The sequence below is a fragment of the Glandiceps talaboti genome, chromosome 16 (genome assembly GCF_964340395.1).
Source record: "Glandiceps talaboti chromosome 16, keGlaTala1.1, whole genome shotgun sequence".
Classification (NCBI taxonomy): domain Eukaryota; kingdom Metazoa; phylum Hemichordata; class Enteropneusta; family Spengelidae; genus Glandiceps; species Glandiceps talaboti.
In genome coordinates, this window is record NC_135564.1 from 23793511 (window position 1) to 23816550 (window position 23040).

The window sequence follows — 23040 nt, forward strand, 5'->3', positions numbered from 1 at the left end:
TTTAAAATGTATGCAAATATATGTAGCAACGTGACCACACCCATAGCAACAGCCAAATGATCGCGAAGATAGCAACATGAGTGGATAGGCAACTGGATAGTTATTCAGCAAATGAACATTTATTGTTACCATGGACTAGCTTATGGATAAACATTTTTAAAAACTGTACAGTTGTGCTACAACGCCATTGGCAGTATTTTTAAATCTGTATTCAAAGTTTCATGAAAATTGAACGGCAAATTTCCATATGAATGGCATATGAAGTCAACAATGTGTGTTACAGATCTAGGGGCCAGCAATCAGCAGTGATCGGCTGGTGGTTCAACCCCGAGTACCTTAAATATAACACTTATACATTCCAAGACGTCTTATGTGAGTTGAATTCACATGGGTGAAGTTCATTGTAGTTGTAAAGAAAATTGTAGGTCTTGCGCATGCGCAATAAACTCAATGCTTTCTTCCCCTGGCGGAAGGATAAGCAGTGTGCATTGTGAAGCTTTTCTCACATGACCCCTTCACATTGGTAAAAGGGTGAACTGAAATTAATAAACTCCATACCTTGAGTGACGTTACCCATGATATAAAGAAGAGGTTGAAATAACTGAACTTGAAATGCCTTCTGCAGGCTGATAATGTAGGACATAGAGTGTGTAGTGTTGTTACTTTTTTACAGCGCAAAAACATTTATGTAGTACTTCAGCAGGTAGCGTTTAAAAAGGAAAATTTCAGCGACACTGTGAAAACTTGTAACTTTGGTAACGCTGCATATGCACTACCAAAAATCTATGCAAATATGCCTAGCAACAGGACCACAGGCATAACGACAGCTAAATGATGGTTTATATTGCAAAGATGAAAAGTGGGAAGAGCAGACAAGTTTCCAAAAATGTATGTAAATATGCCTAGCAACAAGACCACACCCATAGCAACAGCCAAATACAGTTGTGCTACAATACCATTGGCACTATTTTTTAATTATTGTTCTCGTTTGCATATGTCAATAAATGTGCTGTTTTCTAGAAAATTACTTTACTCCCAATGTTTCCTACGAAATTGTGTTATACCCAGTGTTGCTAAGGAAATGGCTTTGCAACCATATAAAATCACGAAGCACTCAATGTCTGTTAATAAGTGTGTGTGCATTTACTAAACAAACACTCACTTAGGGTTTTGGAAGTGAAAATAGTTTATATAATATAATGTCAACTGACCAATATGACCAATGCATGCTGCTGGACAAGCATGTCTACTAACAACTTGTGCAGTGTAGGTTCTTTTCCTGTATTCCTTAGCAAAAGTAGGAAGGAGATGCTAGTTTTCCAAATGTATGCAAAAGTTATATCATTATGTTATTGAAGTGTAATGTAACATTAACTGCACACACACTGCTATAATTTTGGAATCTATTTCATATTTTTTGATGTATTTCTGAAGATGATGGCTTTGGTGGAGGGGTGAGAATACCAGGCAGTGTTGACTTTGATCGTGGAGTGGGAAGGGGTGAGTTTTAGCTTAACTAATCTTAAATATGCATATCTTCTGTTGTCTTTGCAAAGCTGTCATCTGCCATCTTTGCTATCTTTAAAACCACTATTAATGGTAAAAAATGCTAATTGCAACTAAAACATCAAAGGACCTTCGAACGACTGTGCATATCATACACATTTTATGTTCCCCAAGAACAATTGAGTTAGATGAGAAAGACTTCCCACAGACCACTCATTACAAATATAAACAACACCACTTTCCTGCCGACAAGCAGGCACTGTATGTGCACACACATATCACTTGTAACTTTGAATCAATACACATGTATGTGTCAAAATCTGAGCCTGCAATGTGATGACTTTCAATAGCTGGTTTGTTCCAAGGCTGATGTGTTGTCTGTGTCAGTAGGGGTCGGATGATGTTGTTTATATTTGTATTGAATGATTTGTGGGAAGCCCGTTTCTTATCTATCTAAATTGTTCTTAGGGAACATAAAATGTGTAAGATACGCACAGTCATTTGGCAAGCCCTTGAGGTTTTAGTTGTAAGATGATATTGTATGGCTTTTTAGCCCTATGGCTTTGTTCATCCGTCCGTCTGTCCGTCCGTCCGTCCGTCAGTATGTGCATCTGTCCACCTGTCCATAATGTGTCATTTTTCAGATATGCAATATCCGATTTCTTTGAAATGTGGCACAAAGGTGACATATCATATGGAACAACTTGTTTTTTAGCACAACTGAACTGATAGGTTCAATAGTGCGATAGGCATGGCAAAGTGTGCGATTTTGGTAAAAAAATGTGATTTTTTTGTCAAAAAACCTAAACTCGAAAGTTACTCAGCAGATTGATCTGAAATTGGGTTGGAGTGTTCTTCAGGGTGTTTATAATTAAGAATTGTTCATGACATGATGAGCCCATCAGAGATATGCAAATTAGGGCTACAAATATGTCTGTCAAAATCTATTATTCCAAAACTACTGAGCAGATTTCTGCTGAAATTTGGTGGAAGCATTCTTAGGGGTGTTTAGGTTGAGAATTGTCCATGACATGATGATCCCATCAGTGATATGCAAATTTGGTCTAAAGTCTTTTTTTGTCAAAATATATATTTCCAAAACTACCGAGTAGATTGGGCTGAAATATAATGGGGATCTATGTGAAGATGCAGCTGTATTGATAATGTGATGATCCCATCAGCGATATGCAAATTGGGTCTAATAATCTCAATTTTGGTCAAAAACTTATATCTTGAAACTACATGGTGAATAGGTTTAAACTTGGTGGGGGTGTTTCTGGAGGTATTACTCTGCAGTTATTGTTGAAAGTATTTCAACACATTTGGTCCTAGCAACCATAATTATGCCCTTAGCAACCTTGACATGACTATGCATATTACATGGTGAATAGGTTGAAACTTGGTGGGGGTGTTTCTGGAGGTATTACTCTGCAGTTATTGTTGAAAGTATTTCAAGACAATTGGCCCTAGCAACCATAACTATGCCCTTAGCAACCTTGACATGACTATGCATATTACAAAGATAACAACAGGAATGGGTAGGTAAGTGACTAAAGATTCAAAAGAAGGTATGCAAATATGCCTAGCAACAGGACCACACCCATAGCAACAGCTAAATGATGATTTATATTGCAAAGATGAAAAGTGGGAAGGGTAGTCAAGTTAATAAAGATGGCAAAACTATGCAAATATCCCTAGCAACAAGACGATGTCCATAGCAACAGCCAAATACAGTTGTGCAACAATACCATTTGTGCTTTTTTTTATTTACATTGTATATGCAAATTTGACTGAATGGCTGCCATATTTGGAGTCAAATTCAGTATTTGGTGCATAACACAGACACTCCATTGAAGTGTCTACCCCTACACTATATTATCAGATGCAAGCTATCTTTTGAGACCTTACCCTTGACCTTAAAGGGTCAATCAAACCAATTCCTGCCTATCACAGACACATTTAAGTATTTCTGTTCGATTATGATACTTACCTGTTGGCGAAATACTAATGGGTGAACTCACATTAATTCCTCCAATCCATGCCAAGAAAATTTTGGCCCCCACCCCCTCCACCATACCTGGCTCCATATTTGGATAGCTTAATCTCCCGCCTAAGTTGCAGTTCGTACTTGTGTCTTTTCTCGCACGGCAGTACAAGTGTGTAGATGGATATTGTTTTTGTCTTCAAGTACCTTACTCTACAATTCACTGTACAAACAGGTCTTTCCACTTGGTTTGCTCTTTGATTACCCTAAAGACCCCAGGATTACAGCGAAGTGTCAATTTATTGTCTCTTTCTCTCTTTGTGATCGAGATCTGTTGTGTGTTTTTCTGCTCTATGCAGGTGTTCCTTGTATACGGATGCCATTCCTTACTGTGTTATGTTTTTTCAGTTGTTCGTTTTGTCATGACTAAACCTAAGAAGGGTGCATGTGGTCATGACATGCCCGAGCAGAATTGTCATTCTGTTTGTCTTACTTGTCGGACATGTTCGCAGTCCAAGTCCTGTGAGGTTTGTACTAAATGGTCTGAGGAAAATTGGTGTAAATTTGGTAAACCGTCAGCCAAACAGCAGTCATCTAAGCGAGTTCCACCCAGGCTTCTGTCACTACTCCTGCTAGTATGCGGGCTTTGACTATAATGGTAAGTTCTTCCGTCACAACTGAACCGAAGTCAGGTAAGCAAACTTCCAGTTCTGTTGTTTTAAACTGTCCTTTTCAGGACAAACTGGGTAGTAGTGCTATTGGTATGCGGTCCACTATCAGAAAGGGCTTGACGACACTACACAGCTATCACAGTAAGGAACAGTTATGTCCTGGAATTTGCCAGACAACCGCCCCTCACTTCCATTCTGTTGTAAACCTTTCTACCAAGGGGCATGGAAAGACAAAGGACACTCAGGGATGCGATCGAAACTCTTCTGGCCAAGTAGGCCATTTGAGAAATTGATCCAAGTACATGTCAAACTGAATTTTATGGTCACCTGTTTCTAGTTCCCTAGAAGTCTTGTGGATGGCAGCCGATTCTCAATCTAATGGCACTGAATACGTTTCTTCCAGGAGCAAGATTTCAGATGGAAACACCAAGAGCAGTTTTAGCCACTGTCCAACCAAAAGAATGGCTAGCATTAATCGATCTAAAAGATTCCTATTTTCACAAACCTATTCACAAATCGTGTTGTCACTTTCTTCGTTTAACAGTATAAGACTGCACTTTCGAGTACAATGCACTCCCGTTGATCCTCTCCATCCATCTCCCAAGACAGTAGCAGACTTTTTCTTATTTGTCTTTGAGGAGAAGAAATATGCAGTTAAGACCATTATGGTGTATCGCGCGGCGATAGCCTACATGGTCAGAAGCATTGGGGGACTGGATTTTGGTCAGAATAAGATTTTATCAAACATGATCAGACAATTCCTTATTCAACGCCCTCGTAAGCAAATACCACTGCCTCAGTGGAGTTTGTCTTTGGTACTTAGAGCACTGAGAGAGCCTCCCTTTGAACCACTTCATTCCATCTCTCTTAAAGCCCTTACCTTTAAAACACTTTTAGTCCCCGCGGACGAAGTCCGGAACGAATTTGCGAATTTTCCATGTCCAAAGCCATTATAAACTCAGACATGCTTGAACAGATCTCATTCAAAGTTGGTATTAGGATAGTGTTTTATGACATACATGTGCATATTCATTGTTGTTGTGATACGATCCAATATGGCTGCCTGGCAGCCATTTTGTTTGCAAATTTTCCATGTCCAAAGCCATAACTCAGACATGCTTGAACAGATCTCATTCAAAGTTGGTATTAGGACAGTGTTCTATGACATACATGTGCATATCCATTTTCATTGTGATACGATCCAATATGGCTGCCTGGCAGCCATTTTGTTTGTGAATTTTCCATGTCCAAAGTCATAACTCAGACATGCATGAACAGATCTCATTCAAAGTTGGTATTAGGACAGTGTTCTATGACATACATGTGCATATCCATTTTCATCGTGATACGATCCAATATGGCTGCCTGGCAGCCATTTTGTTTGTGAATTTTCCATGTCCAAAGCCATAACTCTGACATGCTTAAACAGATCTCATTCAAAGTTGGTATTAGGACAGTGTTCTATGACATACATGTGCATATCCATTTTCGTCGTGATACGATCCAATATTGCTGCCTGGCAGCCATTTTGTTTTGTGAGTTTTCCATGTCCAAAGCCATAACTCAGACTCCATTTTCATGTGATATGATCCCCCATACCCAACCAATCCTTTATTGTTGGCGGCATATTCCATGTCCAACAAGCACACACAACATATCTAAGTCTGTTTGTTTTAGGTTCACAAATGTTGTTGCGTGATCAGAGTAGTGATAATTCCTTAAAACCCAATTATAGCGGGGACTATGTCATTCTCAATGACTTGTTTTCATAGCCCTGCCATCAGGCCTGCGTAGGAGTGAGATCCATGCATTGGATTCTCGTTCAGGTTTTATTCAGTGGAGAGGGGATCAGGTGATCTTGTGCACTGACCCTATGTTTCTGGCCAAGAATCAGGTTCCAGGCTCCTTGGCTCAACCAATCATTATTAAGGCTATTGATTCCTTCATGGGCTCAGACTGCTCAGAGCGTCTTCTCTGCCCCAAGAGAACATTACTTTGGTACCTTAAACATATCAAACCATTTGGAGGTAGTTGACTAGACTTAATTTGCCAGTTCCTCCTTCATCCAGAGATATTTCTCCAGCCATTATATCTGGTAGAGGCTGGTAGAAACTATCAAGTGGGCTTACAAAGTAAGTTCCAGTTCTGCTTGTAAGTTAGAGAGAGAGTCACTGCACATGAAGTATGGGCACTCTCTGCATCATGGGCTTTGTTCTCAGGGGTACCTGTGGCACAGATTCTCGAGGCGGGAACCTGGCGCTCCCCAAACTCTTTTATCAGTTTTTTATATCAGGGATATGACACAGGAAGCTAGCAAGCCTCAGTCATTAGGTCCCTTAAGTGTAGGGCAACTGGTAGCCGTAAACCAAAGGTTTTCAGCTAAAAATTGATAGGATATGGTGGTAGATTCAGAGTTAGCGCTAGTGCTCGCCACAGTCGCAAAGTGCGAATGAAATTCCTAATTGGCGAAAAAAAAATGATGATGTTGTCGCCACGGTGGTGATTGTATAATTTGCTGTTGTCAATGGAAGTTTTCAGAGCCTCGCCTGCCCTATTCACGATCATATCATTCCACGGTCATTCCAGCGGTCACTTTTTTATGATGTGTTCCCTGGAACGCGTTCTCGCTAAAATTAGCATCAAAATCCCAGTACGGTGCTGCGTCTTTCCAAATTTGCATACACATGACATGTATTTAATTTCAGATGTACACGAAATACAATACAATGTTTACAAATTACATGCATGCTGTACATGTCATTCTTCTGCACATTGTATACACGTACACACAGCTTGTACTTCCAAAATGTCACAATAACATTTATATGCAACAATATTCTATACAGTGATTTAATGTTATCTTTCTTGGCTTTCGATTTTGCATGGTAATCACTCTCTAGAAATATATGTGCCCCGGCCCTTCTCGGAGTACAGAGTACAGTACACTATGGACACAGCACTGCAGTACACAAACTAATTTCCAACTTCCATGACATGAATGACAGCGTTAACTTTCAACTTGACAAAGACACAGTTGTAATGGCGTTTGATATAATTTTATGTTGCTGAAGAGAACTGTTAACTTAGTATACATGTACACCTAGAGATTTGTTTATTCTTGAACGATGCCTTAACGAAATTACATGTGAACCATGTTCACCCACTGAGTGAGAGCATGTAGTGAACGTTAAATTCACGTAATGCATTCGATCTAGTAGCGAAGCTCAAAAAGAAAGTTGAAGTTTTAGTGAGAATGAAACGGTGACGTGGCAGTATGAATTTATCTGAGTGAAGTTTTCAGCATAGACAGTCCAATGTGGCCTAAATTTGGTCATCGCTTCGCCCATGAAGGGAAGATGCTTTGTGTAATAGCCAGCATATTGATGCAAACCCTGTCTAACCAGTCTGTTAATAATTAACCAATCACGTCAATAGATAATGATAATAGCACGTAATTTCTAAACTACCCAAGACGTACTCTCCACGTCAGGAAATGGCCATGGGGCACATGAAACTGTTTATATGTTTTCCATAGGTTGGGTCATATTCCAAATGTCACAATAACATTTATATGCAACAATATTCTATACAGTGATTTAATGTTATCTTTCTTGGCTTTCAATTTTGCATGGTAATCACTCTCTAGAAATATATGAGCTAATAATTACAAGTGAGAACTGTGACTCAATGTCGTGTTCCACAACTTCAAAGCAATGATAACCGAACATTTGCTAACAGTGAGCCCATATGCCAATCTTGTTTCTATTCACATAGCAAATGTAGACTGTGAGGCTAATAAGATGCCTCTGTGGCTAAAATTTGTATTTGCAGCTTGTAATTAGAACATACCCCATGATAATGTGACCAATTCATAGAGTACACTGAATTCACCTACTTGTAGTCAATACTGCTGCCAAAGTAAAAATGAAACAATTATTTACATCATAAACTGTGTTAGGGATGACAATTTTGGCTCTGGCCATGTTGAAATTTGAATTTTACCTCAAAGAAGACATGCTGAAAGTCCAATCGGACAATCCTCAGATCATGCGTAATCTAACTACCACTGTCCGTATAAATTGAACTTGTATGAATATTATTCATTATTGAACATTATCACAAAGAAATATGACCACAAGAAGTCTTAATATCATTATAATTTAAATTGGCCCCAGGATGAGAGTATAGGTGTAGGTTAAAGGTCAACAAGTTATGCATTTTGCAGTGCTTCTGATGCATATACCATTCCCACGACCAACTACATGTATTAAATGATGTTTTTCTGGTAAAATTAAGTGGAAATTTCTTTTTGCTCATGAAAAATGCACACAAAAATTGCAATCGCTCGTCACTTGGAACATACTTGATAACCATTCACTTCCATGTGTTCAAAATGACAGGCTAGATAAACAAGACTAATACATGACATTGTGTAGTACTAGTTATGGCAGCAAGTTTTGCAGCGATAGCTGCTGTTAAAGTAAGTGAATGAACTTTGGTGTTCACACAGTAGTGGGAATCGGTGGTGAAAGAGTTAAATCATGTTTACAAGTATTGAAGAAAGGAACTATACACAAGTATTCTGTTTGGTGCTCACTTTTACTGAATGGCAGCCATATTTGTAGATAAAAATCATTATTAGTCCCCGCGGACGAAGTCCGGAACGGGGACTTATGGATTGGGTTCCGTCTGTCCGTGCGTCCGTGCGTCCGTCCATCCGTACGTCCGCAGCCGTTTCTTGGAGATGCCTGTACGGATTTTTTTCAAACTTGGTACAGGGGCAACATGCTATGGCATACATATGCACGTCAATTTGTTTTATGATACGATCCAATATGGCCGCCTAGCAGCCATTTTGTTTGCGAATTTTCCCTGTCTAAAGCCATAACTCAGACATGCTCACACAGATCTCATTCAGAGTTGGTATTAGGACAGTGTTCTATGGCATATATGTGCATATTCATTGTTGTCATGATACGATCCAATATGGCCGCCTGGCAGCCATTTTGTTTGTGAATTTTCATGTCCAAAGCCATAACTTAGACATGCTTGAACAGATCTCATTCAAAGTTGGTATTAGGACAGTGTTCTATGACATACATGTGCATATCCATTTTCATTGTGATACGATCCAATATTGCTGCCTGGCAGCCATTTTGTTTGCAAATTTTCCATGTCCAAAGCCATAACTCAGACATGCTTGAACAGATCTCATTCAAAGTTGGCATTAGGACAGTGTTCTATGACATACATGTGCATATCCATTTTCATTGTGATACGATCCAATATGGCTGCCTGGCAGCCATTTTGTTTGCAAATTTTCCATGTCCAAAGCCATAACTCAGACATGCTTGAACAGATCTCATTCAGAGTTGGTATTAGGACAGTGTTCTATGACATACATTTGCATATCCATTTTCATATTGATATGATCCCCCATACCCGACCAATCCTTTATTGTTGTAAGCATGTTCCATGTCCGACAAGCAGACACAACATATCTAAGTCTGTTTGATTTAGGTTCACAAGTGTTGTTGCGTGATCAGAGTAGTGCTAATTCCTTAAAACCCAATCATAGCGGGGACTATGTCATTCTCAATGGCTTGTTTCCTGCATAATTCAAAAACTTTAATACATAGAGGCTCCATTCAAGTGTCTAACCTCATATTATCATATGCATTGGCAAATTATCTTTTGAGACCTTGACCTTTGACCATCGGACCAATTATCAAAATCAAGCCAATTTCTGCCTATCACAGAAACATTGTAGTGTTTGAGGGTGTGTGTCTTCTACGAAGACTTGTCTAAATGAAATTGTCTATTGGCAGAGAAGAAAGCCTTGACCTAGTAATGTTATTCTTTTGGAATGATTGAAAATAATGAACTGTTAAGTTATTTGAATTGTAAAGGAATGTCTATCTCTGCTACTAGAGTATGTCTGACAAGGATTGAACTGTTAAGGAGATGCACATCCTTGGTTCAGAGCAAAAAAACAACACAGACAAGCCAAAACATGCACCTGTAGTAAAAACCGCCACTGTATGTGACAAAATTGTGGTAAAGTTAGTTGATTTAATATTCTTGTTTTGTAGAAGGTCCAACCAGTTCAGCCAGGTCAGAAGATGAAGGTGGTATGAGTTCTATGATTATATGGATTATCATAGGCTGTATTGTGGGTGGTACTGTCATTGCTGCTGTCATTGTCACTATCTACATGTGTAAGAGACGCTCTGATTACATTATGGCAAAGAAACGCAAGTAAGTCTACTCTCCCTTGTGTTGTACGAAAGTCTCTATTTCATTAGTCCCCCATAACAGACTTGGCTCTGTCCGTCTCTGCGTCCATAATGCGTAATAATATTTCTCTCTTTTCAATCAAACCTGGCACAAAGGTGACATATATGGGACATATGCACGTCACTTTCTTTCATGACATATACAAATTTGACCAAAAGGCAGCCATATTTGTATTCAAAAATAAATATTTACTTCATAACCCAAAAAACTAACACATAGAGACTCAAATCACAGGCTTAAACACAGAACCCCTATATAAAGAGGATTATGGCTAATCTATGCAAATGCGGGAAATTCAAACTGCTGTACAGAGCACTAGCTTCTGGGTCTTGTTTTCAGCATTTTTTCTGTACTCCAAGAAACACAGGTCATGAATCATGTACACATTGTTTGTGAATGTTGTAGGATGGTAACTTGATACACTAATTAGTTGAAAATCAATCAGTTTGTATCATAGAATGTAAAAACCTTTCAAAATGAGACAAATTCTCCTGCAAACAGCTGTTTAGATTGTGTGTCACTCAGGATTATTCAAATATGTGACATTTGCATGTGAACAACCCAGATAGGGAATGTTTATGTTTTGGTGATTACTCAGCTTGAACGGAGGGTACCGAATTAGCATATTTTACATTGTCTAAGCACCTCGTTTTCGCTACCTCGCTGAATTGTGTCAGTTACGGGAACCGGCGTACAGTCTCAGAAACTACGCCGTGTATTCAAACAGAATGAAAATTTTCTTTGAAATATAACCATTTCGATTGACAATAAACCATTTACTAAGATTCTTTAAAGTATTTGACTAGAGAGCAAGCAATTCATTTACGATGGCAGAATTTCCGTGCCGAAGCGCATGCAACGAACCACGCATGCAAACCTAGCTCTAGCTGAAAACACTTACTTAAAGGGCCTTATAGGGCTTGAGTCAAGGGGAAACTTTCACAAACTGTTGTCTATACCATCGATAGTAGCTGGTCCAAATTTCAAGGCCGTACGGTACATTGCATGTATTTGCGGCATGATTAAGTGACGCCGTGCAGAGACCAATACGTCTATTGAATTCTGCGCTATGCAGGGAATGGATAACGCAACTGTATATGGAACAAATGAGTGTTTTTACGCTGGTTACTTACGAGTTTTTCCATATATGACCACAGAAATAAAGACACCCTAAGAGTTTGTTTTTTCCCCAAATATACGATACTGCCATCTCTGGATGTATGCGCTACGATGTTCGACATGTCTTTCCATCTGGAAAGACGTGTCGAACATCGTAGCGCATACATCCAGAGCTAAATCCAGGGCTGTTGTACCAGACTGTCTCGCTTTCATACATAGCGAGAACAGTGCGTTATAAGCTTACATCGTTTATTAGTTTTTGTAAATCCAATTCAAAGTCTTTTAGGTGAATTTTTTAGGTTTTTAACATTTATATTTCTTTTACTATTATGTTTAGTGTTTTTGAAGTATTATTATTAAGACTATTACAGGTAACATGTAACTTAAATACCAAAAGTGAACAGCAAGACCAAGCTAGAAAACTTGAAAACATCAGAAAGTAACAATACAAACACCATTTTCAAAACAGAAGCTATTACGTTGATAACTCTTTACTCAGGCCTAAGAAGTAATTGTTTGGTTCCGATTATCAAACCCTACCTAGTTTTTTCACTGCTTAGTCGACCCTAAACTTTTTTTTAAGTATTCGAGAAAAAATATGATGTGAATTCTCACAAGAAATAATGGATGTGGAAACTGACACCAACCTAGGAAGACAATACATAGAACTATTCTTCCAATCTGAAACGGCTGTATATCTGATAGGAAGAAATAAACAAACACAGAGACCTTTTGGAAAACAATGGAAACCCTAAACTAGACACTCGCACATGAAAAAAAATATATATAATAAAATAGACTAAAAATTCTACCTACACATGTACCCCACCTTTGCTAAATTTTAATAATCGGAACCACACATTTTTTTTATTAGGTGTTATGTTTGATTTTTCTTGAAACTGAAAATCGTTATCATCCCAATCTCTGTCCTCGCCCTCATCCCCATCATCTTCCCTCTCAAACACACATTCTTCTGGTAAATTATATTCTTCTTCAAACTGTACAAGAGTTTCTAGCTCATCAATAATGTCAAGTATTTTTTCACCCTCTGTTAACACGATGTCATCCACTTCCATATCATTCTCTCCCCTATGTGTATATTCGTTGCTTTCACAATTTCCGCAGTTTTTACAATAACATCCTGGCCCACATTTAAGACCCTTTTTAACACAATCACATTGTTTGTTTTTGCACCCCTTTACATTTACAACCCTTTGTGTATTTGTCAACAGTATCTTTAACCATTGCTATATTTTCTTCTGAATCCCACAAGATACTTAAATTGTTACCATTAGCAATAAAACCATGACTATTATAATCTGGTAATACTATCGTACTTTGATGCGACTGATGCCATATTTTAGATACAAAGCAAGACCTCAACCAATGATACTTTAATGCGGTAGGGTTTGGCATATTTTCCTCCTCAAACCGTGTTCTTACTTGTATCCGATACCTTATTATTTCAAGCCACAACTTATTTTTTTGTATTTTTCACGCTTCATTATCTTTTTCAACCATACCTCATATACGCATACATCTTTTTGGGAAACACTTCTGTATGTTTTATTATTGCTCATAAAACGAATCAACTGTTGCAGCTTATGTTGAACGATAGCTTTTTGTGTTGACCCATTTTCCACCTCTCGATCTAATTTTATCACATCATGGATTTCACAACAATTGTTCATGTATTGTTTTCGCATAACTGTCATGTTATCTATCAATCTGATTAAAATCCGATGTAAATGTCGGCTAATCGTTCACTGCTATTTTACCTTCGTTATTATTTTGCCTGAATTGACCTTCTTGGTACATGTTTATATTTTTTAGCCTGATCGGAGGCGATCAGGCTAAAAAATGTAAACATATAGATGTGCAAGCTGTGCATTGTTTATAAATGACACGTATTTTATTTAGGACAACCTTGCTTTTGGGTGATAGAACAGTTGAGTGTTTTAATAGGATCATATTTAAACTGTACAAGTCAAAAATTACAATAGCAATAAAGTAAATGAAAAAGGAGCAATGTCCAATATATGGACAAATGAAATAAATGACCCAAGGTGACACTCTAGACAAACAGTTCAACACAAATTTACATCTCAGATAAAGTTCAGACAGAAAGCAAAGTTCTCCACATCCACACTAATAGAGAGTTTCGGCTACACGTTCAACTTGTACACGAACGCGCAACTCACTCACGTTCACGTTCACGTACCAGCTGTGACCTAATTTTGCTTCGGCGAGCCGTTTACGTATATCAATAATAGATTACATGGTTAACCTAAATATTACATTAATTTTTTGGCTATATGACATAAACAGCGCAATGACAATAACCGAATGGCTTGACATTATGACAAGACAAATAATTAAGCAGATATATTTAGAATTTACTTGAATAATCTCGTATGTTCACAATAAAATCACCCTGTAGTATCTTGATGATTGCAGTTACAGTCATCATCATACATCGTGATTTCTGTGCAAAATTAGTTACGTGAAGGCAGCCACAGATTCAAGGCTGCATTTTAGATATTTATCAAGGAAAACCAAAGTTACCGAGGTGTATTATGTTGTGAAGGGTCAACACCTTGCTAAAAGCATCAACATTTTTTATTATATTAGTGATGATTTTACAAAAAAAATTAAAAGAAATTTCACGTTGTTTACTTACGTGTAAACAGTCGTCGCCACGTTCGAAACGCCCGCGAAACTTGTCAGTACGCAGAGAAGTAGGTCAAAATTGAGATGTAGTAGCACAAAATCTCCTACGTCACACGTGCGCGTACACGTTGAACGTGTAGCCGAAAGTCTCTAATATGCGGATGACTCGGAAAGCTGAATGTCTTGTCACAAATCCCTCCTTCAACCAACCATCAGCTACTATATACCTGCAAGACAAAACAATTTTGTGTGTGAAGTTGGTCTGAAATTAATTACGAAATGCTTATATCCAATATTACTATTTGAGCTGAGTCAATCTAGTTTCAAAGGCCGAAACGGAATATACGTGTACGCGTATAGCTCAGCGTACTAGCGTGTGCTCTTGGCTTGGCAACACGCGTAGTCACAGTGATTCAATAGGAAGGTCGCCATGATGGAAACATCCATTCACGGTCAACTTTAAATGTCTGTAAGTTTGTATCAAGACCTTGAGCCAAACAGAAATTACGTTTCAACGTTTCTCATATCATGATAAATCAATAGCAGGACTTATTTTGAATGTAAATATCATTGCATGCATTTGCGGCATCGTTAAACTTGTAACAATATTCGATTGCTAAAAACCCATAGCATCGTCAAAATGACAGTTTCACTGCATAGAAATTCTTGAAAAATTACATGCGAATACTTACCAACAAGGCTATTCAATATCACCATAAATTAGGTATGGTTGGTTAACGGCGACGAAAATTTCTGTGAAAACCTACTAACGGTCACTGTCCAACTAGAGGGCGCTGTCTGAATTCAAATATAATCCTCATAAATATATGCTAATTAGGTACCCTCCGTTCAAGCTGTACTTGCCAGTGAGTCACCACAAGTTCTCCACCTCCAAAACATACAGTCAGTCATATGCAAAATAGGGTGCCATGCACAGGCAGTCATGCCTTTAAGCTGAGCTTGGTGTTAGATTTATTGAGTAGAACACAGAAAATATCTCGAAAGAATAATATATATCAAATTTTCAATGTGAAATTGGTTGCTTGACTCTCAGTACTTTTACTAATACCTACTTCTGGGACTTAGGCTAGCATATGTGATCAGTAGAATGTCTCATTCACATTTCAAACTATGAGGGTTGGTTGTGTACATCACTATATGAATAGCCAATCATTACAGACTATGATATAATCCCCACCCATACTTTTCTCCATTTAAATATATGATCCTTCACAGGCAATGTCATCTCTCTAGGGAAGCTTGTTGCCAAGTACTCTTTAGGTTACCCATTTGCTCAAATGCTCAATTAATTGTCCACCCCATTAATGTCATAGAAACTTTGCAGTATTGATTTGTTGTCAGTTTCTTTTAAATCAATGTAAGCATAACTGAATTGTGTGTGTGTGTGTGTGCACGACTTAAACTCAACAACTGCTGGGCCAAATGTTAGCACAACTGAACTGATAAGGTTAAGTAGTGCTATAGGTATGGTGCGGTGTGTGTCTGTCCATCCGTCTTTCTGTCTGTCTGTGTGTGGACGTCTTAAACTCAAAAACCAATTTTGGTCAAAAACTTGTAACTCAATAAGTACTTGGTCAATGAGGCTGAAACTTATTGAGATGTTTCTGAAAGTGTTATTCTGCAGATTTTGTTCAAAACATTTTGACACAATTGGCCCTAGCAGCCATGACAACTAAATGACAGTATATTTTGCTCATAACATCTGGTAGGCAAGTGTGTAAACATTCAAAATGTATGCAAATACCCTATCAACCATGACCATACCCATAGCAACAGCCAAACAGTGGTGTATTTCACAAAGATAACAGGGATTAATAGACAACTAAATAAACATTCCAAAAATGTATGCAAATATACCTAGCAACAAGACCACACCCATAGCAACAGCCATATGATGTATATCACAAAGATTACATCAGGTATTCATAGACAAATGAATGAACATTCAAAAAATGTATGCATATATGTCTAGGAACATGACCACGCCCATAGCAACAGCCAAATGATTGCATATATTGCAAAGATAACAGGGCTGGATGGGCAACTGGATAATCATTCAGCAAACCAATACCCATACCTAGTATGGATGAGCAGGTGGATAAACAATTTTAAAACTGTACAGTTGTCCTACAACACCAGGGGTGAAAAAATAATTTTGTGAACTGGTGGTTCCCACACCAGTGCCTTAAAAAATCCAGTGGTCCTGCTGAAAGAATTAGTGGTCCCAGGTCCCGCTAATGTGAAACATTAAATCTTGCCTATGAATCTGTATATTCAGAGGTACACCACTTTTAGTTGAACAATATCCAACTTATAATAATAAATATAAAGTTGACATGCTTGGTTTCAGTCAATTGACATTTCTATTCTATTTGTAATGGTTATTTTTGAGGCATCGACGAAACGAAAAACCTAAAATGGACTTCACTTGAATCTCACGAAGGATCAGAAATTTGACAGAAATATGCGACAAGAACATTAGAAAACAGTGTTAGTCATGGTTCAACAGTGCAGTATGACGACAAAAGTTGTACTACGTTTTGTCAAACTTGTCGGGAAAACCCAGACATTTGCAAACAAACCATCACAACTGTACAAAGAAACTGACCCCTTCAAAGTTGATCCTATAAAATCTCACGAAAAAAACTAGGAACACATACATTGCCTGACTAGAGGGAGTCCGTGTGACTTTGGCAAATATCTCATTACAGTGCTAATAAAGATACTTCGTTGACTATCTGTAACCCTAGAATCAGACTGTTCATTTTGTGTCTTGCTGGTCAGTTGTTTTCCTATAACTCCATAGCTCAAAAGATTGACCATTGCTGTGTTGTCCATTTAAAACTTTACAGCCATTCGCATTTCAGATCGGGTCTAAATTATTTACGAGATGGGTAGCCACACAGCAAATGTATTTGAGAAATTGTAGCTTTTTTGAGAGTTAGTGTGGACAATGACGTCCTATGTTTACAGATAGTAACAGATAACATATGGTGGGAAATGCCTTGGCGCATACCATATATCTCTAGGGTTGGTCTTAGCACATTTTTAGTTACACCTAAATTACATGTAAGGAGAAAATGAAACAGGTGGTGTATATTTTTGATCGTGTAATGTTTTATCTATTACAAAGTAAATGATAATAAGCAGTATAAATGCTCAGATTTGGAGTGCATTTGTGTTATGTGTCTAACAAGCAATCCACACACCCAAAATGGAATGAGCCACTACGAAAGGATCTGTACATTTGTTTGAAACTTCAAACCCAGTCATCAACACACATGTGCACACATCTGTTATTCGAAGTCAACTGTACATGACCAGCATATTGCAGAAAGCAATGCAGGGGGACTGGTATCGCCAACCCATGTAAGTCACACGACAAGTGAGCTAGACCATCATGCAATGCGATTTGTATGCTCGCAGATACCTTCAGAGGACGCCATCTTAAATCTCATATCTTCCCTATACTACTACATGCAAAGCTTTGAAGCCTAGCAGAGGGCGGAAGTTCACCATCCTCGTTCACAACTAGTTATTTCTGGAAATCGAAATTCTGCTATTTTTAGTACTTTTTGAATTTTTTTCCAACGGCATTTCTATCGTATACCATAGTAATATTAATAAAATGACATTTTTGGTCAAAATTAGGTGTTTTTTCGATTCTCTTAATTCATAAACTTATGATGTTGTCGGAAAAGCCACTACATGTGACAATCAGCTGAAGTGAAAACAAACTACGTTTGCACATTTGTATTTGTGCATTTATTGTCATTTTTAGACTAATTTTCCTGAAAATTCACAAATTTTGGGATTTTTGTCACATTTTAAAGTTGTCTGTCTCTACGTTTTTCAAAATCCATGAACGAAGAATTGTAGTACACGTGAATACGAATCGAATGATATACTGGGTGCTTAGGCACGTAGTGAATTCCTTGACGAAGATAGGATTTGAACGTAGTCCTTGCAGTCATATAGAATTTTCGAAAATGTCATGTCACCATGTATGACAACCATGGGACAGCAGGTTCGTAAATCGTCAACAGGTATGTTCTATACAAAGCATTTATCCCCAAAAATTGGTGAATTACGTGATGTAACAAACTAAGGCTTTCGAGAGAAAATAAATTCGTAACTGTGAATAAATGTTTGTGTAATTAGTCCCCGCGGACGAAGTCCGGAACGGGGACTTATGGATTGGGTTCCGTCTGTCCGTCCGTGCGTCTGTCCGTCCGTCCGTCCGCAGCCGTTTCTTGGAGATGCCTGTACCGATTTTTTTCAAACTTGGTACAGGGGCAACATGCTATGGCATACATATGCACGTCAATTTGTTTTATGATACGATCCAATATGGCCGCCTAGCAGCCATTTTGTTTGTGAATTTTCCCTGTCTAAAGCCATAACTCAGACACGCTTGAACAGATCTCATTCAGAGTTGGTATTAGGACAGTGTTCTATGACATACATGTGCATATCCATTTTCATTGTGATACGATCCAATATGGCTGCCTGGCAGCCATTTTGTTTGTGAATTTTCCATGTCCAAAGCCATAACTCAGACATGCTTGAACATATCTCATTCAGAGTTGGTATTAGGACAGTGTTCTATGACATACATTTGCATATCCATTTTCATATTGATATGATCCCCCATACCCAACCAATCCTTTATTGTTGTAGGCATGTTCCATGTCCGACAAGCAGACACAACATATCTAAGTCTGTTTGATTTAGGTTCACAAGTGTTGTTGCGTGATCAGAGTAGTGCTAATTCCTTAAAACCCAATCATAGCGGGGACTATGTCATTCTCAATGGCTTGTTGTAAATATGAGACAGTATGCAGCAGGGTCATAAATCATTACCTGTATTTTCTATGGACAATCAGTGTCGCGGTGGAGCACATGGACGGTGTAACGCGTATCATGCTAGGCACAACATTAGTCAAGTTACGTGTACACTGTATGCTTGTAATGGCAATGCTGCATGCTGTCGCTCAGTAAATTGTATCATGTACTAATATTATATTCTGGCCTTTGAGTGAGAAATGAGACAAATTGAATAAAATTTATAACTGTAAGTATATGTATGTACTTGTACTACTAGTATATTGATTGCGATTGTGGGATGGCTGGGTTGTAAATCCTCGTATTTTCTACAAAAAAATGACGTGCACGGTGCATACTCCATCCCCGGACGCCATCATCACACAGGCCGCGTGTTTTGTACAGTAGTGTAAACACCTCGGTAATTACGCTCTAACTTTCGAGCAATCAACTCGGAGAAATAAAATTCAGCCAATAAAATTATAACTGTGAATAGATGTTTGTACTTTTAATAGTCTAAATTGTGATTATGATACGACAGGGCCAGGGTCGCAAACCACGATAAGTAAACGATGTATGCCTGGATGCTATGCAGAGTGCAGATAAACTTAGACACGTACGCTACGCTATAGGAGCATGCACCACAGTTCGGTAAATTATGTGTACTAAACCCTGGCTTTTGACTCTTGAGCAAAAAGAAAGAGAAAAAATAAATTCATGACCGAGTAAATTTTATTTCTTTTTAATGATTACTTTGGGACAGCAGGGACGACGCGATAGCCGTCAGATATTTTCTTCAAAAGTGATATATACAACGTAATGCATGTGTACGTGTAGAACCAACAACAACGTATGTGTCGGCACCGCGCCTTCGAATTCGATCTCCGAGCATACAAATCATACTGCATTTTGGGTAATCTGACGCGCCGTGTGTCATTGGAAAAACCAAGATGACAGTCAATGATTGCTATCAAGGAAGTAACTGAGGTTGGCAAAAATGATGAAACCTTTGTTATTCACTTGCTCAGTGGACAAACTCGGTAACTTTTGCAGGACATGAAGTTTGTGCGTCATTTGGAAGACTTCATTTCATGAAAGGGGTTCTACTATAAATCATTTGAAGCTCCGTAATAAAATAAATGCAATAATACAATCAATGCTGACAGAAAGATAGCAAATAAAATGTTTCATTTGATATATTTGAGTTATTATACAATGAAATTACTATTCTTGCCTTCCTAATTGTTGTGTCCCAAAACCGGTATGTCCCTATTCTTAATGATATGAGCCACATGGCTGTTGAGTGTTATCTCCTGTGATTATGGATTTCACATTGTTGTTGATTCAGTGAAATTAACTACAATGTAAGGCCGCTACTATGATGTATTCACGCACCACCAGCCATTCAACTGTCAAAGTTCATGTCCCTCCTATCTAACACGTCATTTCCTATTCACTTGAACAATACGCTATACCTCTATAGCGCATATTGCTGGTTTGACATCCGAAGTCACCTGATTATAAGTATTACTTCATGACCCATAGAAAGGTTATGCAAGGCGTGTAGTTTGAGCTCCATCGCGATCGTATTTCTTGTTTGTTCACGTTCAGTTGTTGCTGTTCCTACTTTTTAACATGGTTATTTACAGTTTAAGGTACTGGTCCGATGGACCAGACAAGGTCAAATTTGTGTGGTCTGCCCCAAAAAATCAGTTGTCTCGGACTTCAGACCAGTGGATTTGTTCACCCCTGAACACCATTGGCGCTATTAAAAATCTTCTTCTCCAAAACAAGTTGGCCAATTGAGCTGAAATATGGTGTGATAGTGTCTTGAAATGCCCTGATCTAGTTTTGTTCAAGAGAAGTTCACCAGGTCATATGTATGTAAAATTATGTCTAAAGTCAGGGTTTTTGTCTTTTGTTGAACTCACCTGCCGGCACAAGAGGGTACAATAACCTCATCAAATAGCAGCTGTTCTGTGCTATTGCAAATTAAGTCTGTGTAATTCTAGCTGTAAGTCGTAAAAATTAGTCCTGTTTCTGTTTAAGTACGACTTGTAAACAATGATCAAATATACATAGATACAGCTCCAGACACTCAAATTGAACTATGTGATAAAATACCAACCACTGTGTCACCTGAATCTGCAGATGCGGTTGACTTTGTAGTCATAAGCACAACAAGGTTTAAAGCTTTCTCTGCTGATTTATTCACATCTGACCTTTCATCTGCCATTTTCCTTGTACTCAAGCACTGGAAAATATTGAAATATCGTCCAAACTTGACTCACTCTATTATAGTCTTTGTGAGACACTTGATTTTCATGCTCCTCTGCGGAAACGATTGGTTCCTAACAGGAAACCTGTTCCATGGATTACTGATTCCATCATCGAGGCAAGGAAAGCAAGGATGAAAGCTGAGAGAGCCTGGAGAAAATCTCAACTGGAAATTCATCACCACATATACAGAACTTCGAACAGATGTTGTGCGAAAAGTTAAAGCTGCCAAGAAAATTTACTATGCTGGCCTGGTTGAAAACTGCTGGAGATCAGAAAAAGCTCTTCAGTATAGTCACTGGACTTCTTGGTCATACAAAAACTCTTACACTGCCTGATCATAATGACTCTGTTGAACTTGCAGATCGGTTTGCCCAGTTTTTCAAAAATCGTGTTAAATCTCTCGTCTCGAATTTTGGATCAATTAATCCTGTTGGAAATAATCAGTTTTCTTCATCTGGTTCAGTTTTGGGACCTGGGTGTCGATTGGATTCATTTCAGCTGACTACTGTGGATGAGATTGATGAGATATTTCACTAATCGCCCTCATTTTCTTGCTGTCTTGATCCTATTCCCACCAAGATCCTGAAGGATAGGTATATTATCAGTGTTCTGTTGGCTTTTATTTCCGAAATCTTGAACAACTCACTGTTTTCTGATTTTGTGCCCTCCTCTTTCAAACAAGCAGTTGTCACACCTCTTCTGAAAAAAACCCTCACTTGATTGCAATATTCTTAAAAACTATTGTCCAGTTTCTAATCTGCCATTTTTATCGAAAGTTCTGGAATGCATTGTTGCTATTAGACTAAAAGCCCACATCGCTTCAAATTCCTTAGACTAACCTTTATAATCGGCTTATAAACCTGGTCATTCTAATGAGACTGCTCTCTTAAAGGTTACAAATGACATCCTACGTGCTCTTGATTCGAAGCAGCATGTGATGTAGTCTTGGTTTTTAGATCTTTCTGCTGCTTTTGATAGTTAATCACAAGCTTTTGAAGTATGCGTTCCAAAGATATAGCCTAATTACTTAAAACCATCAATTATGCAAATAACTAATTATTGTTCATTGGATGTTTACCAAAATCTAAATAGCTCTTTCCATTAGCATGTGGAAAATGTGTAGCAAATTTCATTATAATTCAGCGAGCCGTTTTTAAGAAAATGATGACACAGACAGACGGACAAACTGACAGAGAGACAGACAGACATCGTCATTTCAATACGTCCCCTTACAGGAGGTGAAAATGTGTCTGTTTGGTCAAAGATATATAATTCTTCAACTACTGAGCAAATTGGCCTGAAATTTAATAAGGGATGCATCTGTGCATGTGTAGATGAAGCAGTATTCACAACGTGATAATACCATTAGCGATATGCAAATCAAGTCTAACCAGATTTAAACTGAATGCCTCTCATAAGGGAATCACTAATTATGCAAATTAAACTTTAAAAACTATGGTAACTTTTTTTGGACAAGCGCGCTTTCTTAGGTTAATGTATGTGCCAAATTATACAGAATTTTAAGAGTGCATGATTCTGCTTCATTACTGAATATCGTTCATTATTCAAAATACTCATTAAAGGTAAAAGATGTAGCAACAAACTTCATAGGACAGGTGCGTATTATTGTGGTTGATATATATATCATATTATACGAAATTTGAAGCT

At 38.1% G+C, this 23040-nt stretch overlaps 1 protein-coding gene across 8 annotated transcripts in view; it reads left to right on the forward strand.

Moving 5' to 3' along the window:
- LOC144447869 (neogenin-like) overlaps positions 1-23040 on the forward strand; it is a 281364-nt gene that overhangs the window by 175230 nt on the left and 83094 nt on the right. For 7 of the 8 annotated variants that reach the window (XM_078137986.1, XM_078137991.1, XM_078137990.1 and 4 more), the window contains exons 18-19: positions 1435-1500; positions 10254-10419. In XM_078137986.1, coding sequence (XP_077994112.1) covers positions 1435-1500; positions 10254-10419 — 232 coding nt within the window. The remainder of the gene's footprint in view (positions 1-1434; positions 1501-10253; positions 10420-23040) is intronic. The other variant, XM_078137987.1, reaches the window with a different exon arrangement.